Below are 10,480 nucleotides of genomic sequence, written 5' to 3'. Positions count from 1 at the left end.
ATCAGTTGAGTGGATATTGTATAGTAATGGGACGTGAATTGACAGATGATGGTCCTAAGCTTAGGGAAGAGAGGAATTTTGAAGAGTTTCATGAAGATCTGCGAAAAGATACAAGGGTTCCAATAGTTACGCTAAATAATATCAATAATGATACTGAGTCTAGGGTACATTCGCATCATGTTAAGCAAATGATATTTAATGGTAAAGTTACTTTTGAACCGGTACGATTAAATCAACATAATTCTGATTTTAAAGAAACAAAAATAAACGTTAATCAATTGAGCAATCAAGTTTTAAAACCTAAAGGGAAGGGTATACACAAATCTACAAATTACAATAATAAGACCAGGGGTTTTAATGAATTGACTACACCATATATTAACAAATTTATACATCAGTACAACTTGAATGATTTGAATAGAAATATTATTAATGCTATTTCTGGTATTTCAAAAGCTCAACGAAATTTTCTATCAGAATATGATATGGATGAACAAGATGAATTATATTTACAATTTTTGAATAATAGGTACTGTAAAGGAACGTTGACTAATGATCTTTTTGAAATTGTTATGACTGTTTTAGAAAATGAGTGGATACATTTAGAAAAACAAATACCACCTCGTTCACTTTCTAGTAACTCATCAGCAAGTGATCATCATACACAAACAGCAAGGATATATTATGAATTATATGGTTCAGATGATGGAACTTCAGCATTTAGTGAACAAGCTTGTGCGGTTTGTAATGAAACCGAAAGCACTAATTCGAATGCAATAGTCTTTTGTGATGGTTGCGATGTTGCTGTTCATCAGGAATGTTATGGTATAGTTTTTATACCAGAAGGACAATGGCTATGTAGGTTATGCTTAGTGTCAAAAAATAGGAAAGTCAATTGTGCACTCTGTCCTAGTCATACTGGTGCATTTAAACAGACTGATGCAGGTGCATGGGCGCATGTTATATGTGCAATTTGGATCCCAGAATTATATTTCGCTAATTTAAATTATATGGAACCAATTGAAGGTATACAAAACATTCATAAATCTAGATGGAAACTAAACTGTTATATATGTGATCAAAAAGTGGGGAGTTGTATTCAATGTAGTAATAAAAATTGCTTTACTGCATATCATGTAACCTGCGCGAAAAGGGCTTCGTTGTGTATCAATTTTAATAAAACTCCTGTCAGCACAATTGTACAGAATCAAATGTCATCAGATAATATGATACAAAGTTATTGTGATAAGCACTCCCCAACAGGGTGGCATGACTGTACTGAAGGTATCATGAAAACTAGAAGATATTATAGGGATCTGAATCAAAGCAAAATAGAGAATAACATTTTTCCTGAAGTACCTCAAAAAAATGAAACTCAGGTTGCTTCTGCTAACAGATCAAAATGGAAAACTAATAGAGGTACACCGATCGCACCTCATTTTTTTAGTCAAATAGTGGAATCAGTCCTATCTCTAGCCAAGGTAGAACATTCGAATAAAGTTTGTTATCTTATTTGTAAATATTGGTCAATGAAAAGAGAGTTGAAAAGAGGAGCACCATTGGTTCGCCGTTTTGATAGTAGCTCTTATAATACATTGACCTTGGATCAACTTAAAGAAAGAATTAATTTTTCCGACGTTCTTTTAGAGGATCTTTTGAAATTAAAAGGGTTGAGTAAGTTGATTAAAAAACGAATTGAATTGGATGAGAAATTAAATTCAATAGATAAAAACATTAACAATATTTCAAGAGCCCCAGAGAAGATATTTTTAAGGAATGCTATTTTATCAAAATTTGTTTCATCTCCTACATTTAGAGCATTTGAGAGACTATTTCAAGAGAGCAATAAACATTATGTAATGATTGTTAGATGCAAAAACTTTGAATTTAACAAACTGTCTGAATTTAAAGAATATATGGAAGAGTCGTTTGCTCAAATTGAACAAGATCCTGATTCAACAAGACTACTTTTAACCAAAACCTCTAAAACGAAGGAACTTTTTGAATCACTGATAAATAAGATATCCGATTTTGATGTTAAAAAACACATACGACAAGATTTCACTAGTGACCCTAATAATGGTATGATAACACAAGAAAGGCCATGGAAGGGTCCTATTCTTTTGGAAGATGAAGAACTAAGTGATGCTGAGGAATTAAATATAAGAGAAGAAAGATTACTAAGACATTTTCTTAACAGGTAGCATTATAAATTATATATTTAGAACAGGTATATATATACATATATATATATATATATATTATGTAACAATAATTTGCATTTATTCGTTGATTGTATATAAACCTTTATAATATTTGTTTATATCATTGTTTGGTAATTATGGTTATCGCTATATTCGAACTCTTGGAAATATATCTAATAATGGTTAAATACGCTTTTGGTAAAAATTGATACATCTGATATAAAGTATAAAGATGGTTCTAAACAGATAAGTATAAAGAAGGCAAACAAAGAGGCCAAACCATTCCAATGGGTTTATTAAAGAGGGTTAGTACATGGTCTTATGATGTTCTTTTGGATTATATTTCAGTGAATCCAACAAGAGATGAAGTTACACATTTTAAGGTAGACCCACATGATGAGAGCGATGAATCTATACTTAAACTAAGAACTGTTAAAGATTTTGGTAGTATTACATGTCTGGATTTCTCAGAATCAGAGATTGGTATGGTTGGTGTTGGTGAGAAAAGTGGACATGCGAGATTGCTAAACATCATTAAGAGCAATGATAATGAATACAACAATTTTGACGTCACAGTTAGGGCAAAACAGATGAGATGTATTAATACACTAGTGATAAATACTAACGGTCTGGTAGCAATCGGTTTAGATAGGAACAGGAATGATGCATCATTGCAAATCTGGGATGCCAACTATCAGAGTACTAGTTCTGATATTATTAACCCTACATTTTCCTATTGTATTAATGAAAGCATTGTTTCCTTAAGGTTCCTCCAGGATACAAGTATTTTAGCTGCAAGTACAAAATTCCTTAAAGAGATTGATATTAGATCTTCGAATCCAGTTTACCAACTTCCTACACGACTATCATACGATATAAAGCTGAATCCATTTAATAGTTGGCAATTCAGTACATACGGTGATGATGGTACATTAGCAATTTGGGATAGAAGAAAATTGACTTCCCATGATACATTAAATGATCCAAGCATAGCACAACCGCTTATTTCATTTGACAAATTGGTTGGAACAGGTGCAGCTTCAAAAAAGTATATGAATTCTTGTTTTCGTTGGTCAACGGTAAGAAACTGGGAGTTTGCTACCTTACATCAAGGTGATACAATAAAACGTTGGAGATTAGGCTCATGTTTGGAAAATGATGATAAAAATGAGGAATATGAGGAACTTTTTGTATCAACAGTACACGATATTAATACAACTTTTGATCGTGTTGTCACATTTGATTATATTCCAAAAGAAAACAATATGGTTAGTTTCTTCTGTATGAGACAATCAGGAACTGTATACCGTATGCCAATACTTCAGAGCTACTCAACAACGGTATTTGATAGTTATAACTCATTGATGCTTTCTAACTGCGAAGTTCCAATTTTAGATGAGATGAGAATATCTAAAAATGAAGAAAAATCGAACTCCCAACGTGTCGAAAGAACTTTACAAAATTTATCTTTTGAAGATTTAGACGTTGCAGATAATGGACCAAACTTGGAAAACATCCAGGTAGAGTATACCAATGAAACTGATGAAGAAGGAATTTCCGATGAGGAGGATAGTCATGATGATGGACACTCTACCGAAAAATCATTTGATTATAAGATTTTATGGAAACCAAAAAAGCTACTTCAACAAGATATTAGTGTTATTATGCGAACCAGGGCTAAACTTGGATATGGACTGGATCCTATGACAACAGTTGAAAGGATTGATGATTCTAGTGGATTAGAAAACTATTCGTATATAAGGAATACTTGGAGATGGATAGCAATCGCAAAGGCGGCAGTCGAAGAAGGTTCAATGGCTTCAAAGAACTTAGACTTAGGTTATGAAGGTATTTTAGGTATATGGAATGGTTTAAGTGGTATTTCTACGCAACGTAGGTATAGTCAAGATGTCATATTGACAGACAAACAATTAAATAAGGAAATGGATAAGATTATTAAAAGTCGCAATAAAAATAAAAGTAATATAGGACAAAAGAATCCATTAAATAAATTTTCTGATTCCCCTAAAAATATTCAAAGAAAATTATGTCTTATTATGTCTGGTTGGGATCTTGTTCCTGGTGACTATGAAGAGAAGTATGATAAAATTATTAAAAGTAATAATTATGAAAAAGCTGCTGCTTGGGCTGTATTCTTTGGTGATATTCCAAAGGCAGTTGAAATATTGAGTTCTGCCAAGAAGGAAAGATTACAATTAATTGCTACTGCTATTTCAGGTTATATGGCATATAAGGACCAACCTGGTAACAATTCTTGGAGACAACAATGTAGGAAAATGTCCTCAGAATTTGAGGATCCTTATTTAAGAGTAATTTTTGCATTTATTGCAGATAATGATTGGTGGGACATTTTGTATGAACCTGCAATTTCTTTAAGGGAAAGGTTAGGTGTTGCATTGAGATTTTTAAATGATGCAGATTTGACTACCTTTTTAGAGAGAACATCATCATCTGTCATTGCTAATGGTGAACTTGAAGGTTTGATACTTACCGGTATTACTCCAAGCGGTATTGATTTGTTGCAATCATATGTAAACAAGACGAGTGACGTTCAAAGTGCCGCTTTGATATCCATCTTTGGGTCACCAAGATACTTCAAAGATAAACGAGTTGACTGCTGGGTTCAATCTTATAGGTATATGTTAAATTCGTGGGAATTATTTTCGATGAGAGCCAAATTCGATGTATTAAGATCTAAACTGTCTAAAACAAGAACAGGGGTTATCACTGCAGAAATTAAACCAAGACAATTGTATATTCAATGTGTCAATTGTAAAGCCAATATCAACAAACCAAATAGCTCTGGCCGAAATGCTGTGATTGCAGGATCTAACCAAGATCTTGTATCGTCTAATACAGCTATCGGTAGTGATGCTCTAGCGTTTAGAGGCAAAAACCTGCATGCCAAAAAAGTATTTGGCACAACACCATCATCTCCATTAGAAAAGCATAAACAAAAACATTCATGTCCTCATTGTGGTGCGCCATTCCCAAGATGCGCAATCTGTCTGTTACCATTAGGTACATCTAATTTACCATTTACAATAAGTGGTATTGATGATACACAAAATACTAATGAACCAAAGAATGAAGGACTAAATGATATATCTGAGACTGAAGAAGAATTAAAATATATGAAAAGATTAAGATTGAATGAATGGTTTAGTTTTTGTTTGAGTTGTAACCATGGTATGCATGCAGGTCACGCAGATGAATGGTTCGCAAGGCATAACGTCTGTCCCGTACCAGGATGCAACTGCCAATGTCATATAAATAAATAAGTAAGTAAGTAAGGAAGTAAACAGAACTATTAAATATTGATTTAACTGACTCACATATATGACATAATATGGTAAACAGAGTGTTGGTGGCATTGTATTGCATTGTATTAATATTGATATTTCTTCTATTCTTTAATATGGGTTGTCTTGTCGTATATAACTATATTTGATCTGGGTATATACACATATAAGGTAATTTCGGGATCAAAATTTAAAGATATTTAAATTTAAATATTTAGAAAGATATATATTTACTTAACACAGAAATAGTTTAATAGATCGAAGTATTTGGAACTTATAAGTTGGTCTAGTGTTAAATCAAAGGTTCTAGAGGTGTAGGGGTATTCCTGTTGAATATCTGTGTGTGTTTAATTCATTCATTTTTTGTTTGATTCAGTTATACATCTTTTTTTCTTCATTAGAAAAATAAAAATAAAAGAAGAACTGAATTTAAATACTTTGTTCCTTTTAGTTCTCTATTATCACTCTTATTATATTTGAAACTCGAGGAGACAGTTCAATACGTCCGTTTTTGATCGCTGAACACATATACTAATAGAAACATTTATATTGTAAGTTCCTATTGTATTTTTTAGTTCAAGAAAGTAATTATATCTTTTCTGCTTTGATCTTAGTTATTGGTGTTAGTTTAGTTTCACAGTGACTCCCTTTATTCTATATTTATTTGCATTCCTCATTTTGTATTTTTTGTTGGAAAAAGGAAACTTTGTTAGAGATCTGAATTCATACTGAGAAGGATATTCCTATTTACAGTTTTTCTTTATTAATTCAACAGTTACTTTTTTTTTCAAATTGAATTCCAAGTAACTCTGTTTTAATCGTCTGTCGTTTTAAAATCTTTTAATTCGTTTTAAATCTAGGGATTTAACCACTTAGCAGTCATTTATTATAGATATAAATTTACATTCCCACAATTTCAGGAATATTCAAGAAACAGAAAAAGAAAAGAATAATAATAAAAGATATAATATGTATGACAAAGTCCAGCAGTCTATTTTGAAGAAAATAGAGAGAGAAAACAATATCATTTTGGGTTCTTCTAATTTGAAGAAAAAAACTGATAACCCTATGGTTATACAGAAATGTAATACTAATATTAGAGAGGCAAGACAAAATATTGAATATTTAGAAGAACAATTACGGAAATTACAGCTTAACTCAATTCAAAAATCACAATCAAATAATGAAAGTTCACAAAATAATGAATATGGTCAATTGACAACAAAATCTCCTGATGAACACATTTTTTCAAGACTGGACTTGGTTAAGTATGATTGTCCATCGATGTCTCAAAGAATTCAGTACTTACTACAGCAACTAGAATTTAAATTACAGGTAGAAAGGCAATATCAAGAAGCAAATGCAAAATTAACAAAATTGTATCAAATAGATGGTGATACGAGAAGTAGTTCTGCTGCTGAAGGTGGTGCAATGGAGTCTAAAAGTAGAATTCAATTGTTAACCAAAGCTTTAAAGAAATATCAAGCTATTAATGTTGATTTAGATCAGTTTAGAAATCAAGATTCGGATGCAATGAACAATACGCAACCAAAATTTAGAAGGAAGCAGTTATCAGGTACTTTGCTTATTGGTATCTCTACGGTAAGAGATGTTGATCATATACAATCGCCAATGTTCTCAAGAAAACCTGAAAGTTATATTGTTATTAAAATTGATGATGTAATTAAAGCAAGATCAAAAGCTTCAAGAAATGATAGATGGTCAGAAGAATTTCATATTCCTGTTGATAAAGGTAATGAAGTAGAAATCATTGTTTATGACAAGGTCAATGATTCAACAGTACCTGTTGCAGTAATGTGGTTTTTGTTGGCTGATGTTGCAGAAGAAATTCGTAAAAAGAAAGTTGGTCAAACTTCTGGTCAACAGGGTTGGGTTAATGCTTCAAGAGTTATGAGCACTTCTCCAGCAACTCAATTAAACGATACTGGATATATGTCTAATTCAACACCCACCGCCAGAGGTATTGAAGCTGGTATGAATCCAGGACCAGTAATCAATTCTCCAGATTCCCTATCTTCCAATAATGCTATCACTTGTAATTCTTGGTTTATTTTGGAACCAACCGGTCAAATTTTGTTAACCCTAGGTTTTGATAAATCAACAGCACCACAAAAGACAAATCTTGTTGGTGGTTTACACCGTCATGGTGCTATTATTAATAGAAAAGAGGAAGTGTTCGAACAACACGGGCATCATTTCGTTCAAAAGTCATTCTACAATATCATGTGTTGTGCATACTGTGGTGATTTTCTAAGGTATTCTGGTTTCCAATGTCAAGATTGTAAATTTTTATGTCATAAGAAATGTTACACTGATGTTGTTACCAAATGTATTGCAAAATCGACTGTTGAAAGTGACTCTGATGAAGCTAAACTAAATCACCATATTCCACACAGGTTTGAACCTGCACCTAACAGAGGTACAAAATGGTGTTGCCATTGTGGTTATATTTTGCCATGGGGTAGACAAAAAGTCCGTAGATGTACAGAATGTGGAATTATGTGTCACTCACAATGTGCTCATTTGGTGCCAGATTTTTGTGGTATGAGTATGGAAATGGCTAATACTATTTTAAAAACCATTCAAGATACCAAACGAAACCAGGAAAAACGCAGGAAAATTCCTCCATCTTTGAAGACTGATAAATCTTCCTCAAGTACCAGTTTTGCCGAATTATCTGGTAGACCTACACCAATTAGTCGAAACAATACAGACTTCCAGCAATCATATCCAATTCAGCAACTTCCATTTGAAACTCAACAGAAAGGTTACCGTTCTAAATCAGAAAGAATCGAGGAAATATACAGTCCTACAGTTACCCATCCTAATAAATCTCTTCCAGAAGAGCGTGTTTCAAGGCATGAAGATTTGAGTAATATAATTGAGAAGAATGATGTTTATAATAGCTTCACTGCAGATGCAGGTATCAATATTTCACCTGGAAAGGAATCTAATCGTGTATTTGAAAATGATGTACAAGTTGAAATTCCTGAAGAACGTTATTTCAATGAAGAGATTGAAGATGATAGCACTGACGTAAAATTACAAGAAGAAAATGCATTATGGAAAGAGGAGCGCAGTCACCTAGAAGAAGAGTTAAGGGAAAGTTCTAAACGTTATAGTGTTATGAATATTCCCGAACCAACTGAAGAGAGTTTCATTCCAGAGGAGTATATACCAGAGGCACAAATTGATATTGAAATTTCAAATGAGGAACCAAGCGTTCTAGTTGAGAAAACAATATCTAAACAGTCATCTGTTAATCCATTCAGGGAAATGAATAAAGACACTTTTGTCAAAGAGCAAGAAGTCACTGTGGAATCAATTACACAAGAATTAAAATCCATTTCCAATACACCAGTGAGGAACAGTGTCCATGGGTCGCCACAAAAGTCACACACTAGTGGGAAACATAGAAAGAAATCTCCAAAACGTCGTAAGGTGTCATTGGATGATTTTATTTTGATGAAAGTGTTAGGTAAAGGTAACTTTGGTAAGGTTTTACTGTCAAAATCTAAGAATACAGGAAGAATTTGTGCTATTAAGGTTCTAAAGAAGGATCATATTATTCAAAATCATGATATTGAAAGTGCCAGAGCGGAAAAGAAAGTTTTCCTACTTGCAACAAAGGCTAAACATCCTTTCTTGACAAACCTATATTGTTCCTTCCAAACTGAAAATCGTATCTACTTTGCTATGGAGTTTATTGGTGGTGGTGATTTGATGTGGCATGTTCAAAACCAGAGATTATCAGTAAGAAGGGCCAAATTCTATTCTGCAGAAGTTTTGCTTGCATTGAAATATTTCCATGATAATGGTGTTATATATCGTGATCTAAAGCTAGAAAATATACTGTTAACTCCTGAAGGTCATATTAAAATTGCCGATTATGGTTTATGTAAAGACGATATGTGGTACGGCAATAGAACATCGACGTTCTGTGGTACTCCTGAATTTATGGCACCAGAAATTTTGAAAGAGCAAGAATATACTAAAGCGGTAGATTGGTGGGCATTTGGTGTTCTATTATATCAAATGTTATTATGTCAGTCGCCATTTTCAGGTGATGATGAAGATGAAGTATTTAATGCTATTTTGACGGATGAGCCACTTTACCCTATTGATATGGCAGGTGACATAGTTCAAATTTTCCAGGGTTTATTAACAAAAGATCCTGAGAAACGTTTAGGAGCGGGTCCTCGTGATGCCCTAGAAGTTATGGGAGAACCATTCTTCCGTAATATTAATTTTGATGATGTATTGAATTTACGCGTACAACCACCATATATTCCAAAAATCAGTTCACCTGAAGATACCTCATATTTCGAGCAAGAGTTCACGTCAGCACCACCAACGTTAACACCGTTACCATCCGTATTAACAACAAATCAACAAGAAGAATTCCGTGGTTTTTCATTTATGCCAGAAGATTTGGAATTATAGAGAAATAACAAGATATTTCTAATTTCTCGAATTACATTAATTAAAAGACGTTTCATCAGGAAAGTATGAGATGTATTGATAAAATTGGATATTTTCATCATTATAATTAATTTGATGAAAGAAAAAAAATTTTAAAAAAAAAAAAATGAAACTTAAGGTAGGACATTCTGATATTATATATTATTTTCCAGGATATATGATTATTATCATTCATTACATAAAAAGCAATTACATTTAGGGGAAAAAAAATTTAAAAAGTTTGTTATTCTTTTTAATCTAATATATCAACATAGTTTTATAACTCATTAATTAGTTTTTACGTTATTATCAAATTTGGCTTCTTTTAATTTCTATTCTTGTATTAATATATATATATATATATATATAAATGTGATGATAGTAATGATGATATGAATTTAATTGGTGTCAAAATATTCTGGACAATGGTACAATTCGTGTATCAAATTAAACCTTTTTCTTTGGCTGAAA

The 10,480-nt window shown here is 32.4% G+C and overlaps 3 protein-coding genes across 3 annotated transcripts; all 3 read left to right on the top strand.

Annotated features, from left to right (window-relative positions):
• Positions 1-26: 26 nt before the first annotated feature.
• NTO1 (Nto1p) lies at positions 27-2,204 on the top strand (the record flags this gene model as incomplete). Its single annotated transcript, XM_001644406.1, has 1 exon — positions 27-2,204. The coding sequence occupies one exon, from the start codon at positions 27-29 to the stop codon at positions 2,202-2,204; it is 2,178 nt and encodes a 725-aa protein (XP_001644456.1).
• A 287-nt stretch (positions 2,205-2,491) lies between these two features.
• SEA4 (Sea4p) lies at positions 2,492-5,506 on the top strand (the record flags this gene model as incomplete). Its single annotated transcript, XM_001644405.1, has 1 exon — positions 2,492-5,506. One exon carries the CDS (start codon positions 2,492-2,494, stop codon positions 5,504-5,506), a length of 3,015 nt encoding a protein of 1,004 aa, XP_001644455.1.
• Positions 5,507-6,496: 990 nt separating this feature from the next.
• Positions 6,497-9,991, top strand: PKC1 (protein kinase C; the record flags this gene model as incomplete). Its single annotated transcript, XM_001644404.1, has 1 exon — positions 6,497-9,991. One exon carries the CDS (start codon positions 6,497-6,499, stop codon positions 9,989-9,991), a length of 3,495 nt encoding a protein of 1,164 aa, XP_001644454.1.
• Between the last annotated feature and the right edge of the window lie 489 nt (positions 9,992-10,480).

The sequence above is a fragment of the Vanderwaltozyma polyspora genome, genomic scaffold (assembly GCF_000150035.1).
Source record: "Vanderwaltozyma polyspora DSM 70294 KpolScaffold520 genomic scaffold, whole genome shotgun sequence".
Classification (NCBI taxonomy): domain Eukaryota; kingdom Fungi; phylum Ascomycota; class Saccharomycetes; order Saccharomycetales; family Saccharomycetaceae; genus Vanderwaltozyma; species Vanderwaltozyma polyspora.
Note: the sequence above shows the minus strand (reverse complement) of the source record. Positions and strands in the feature narration are given on the sequence as shown.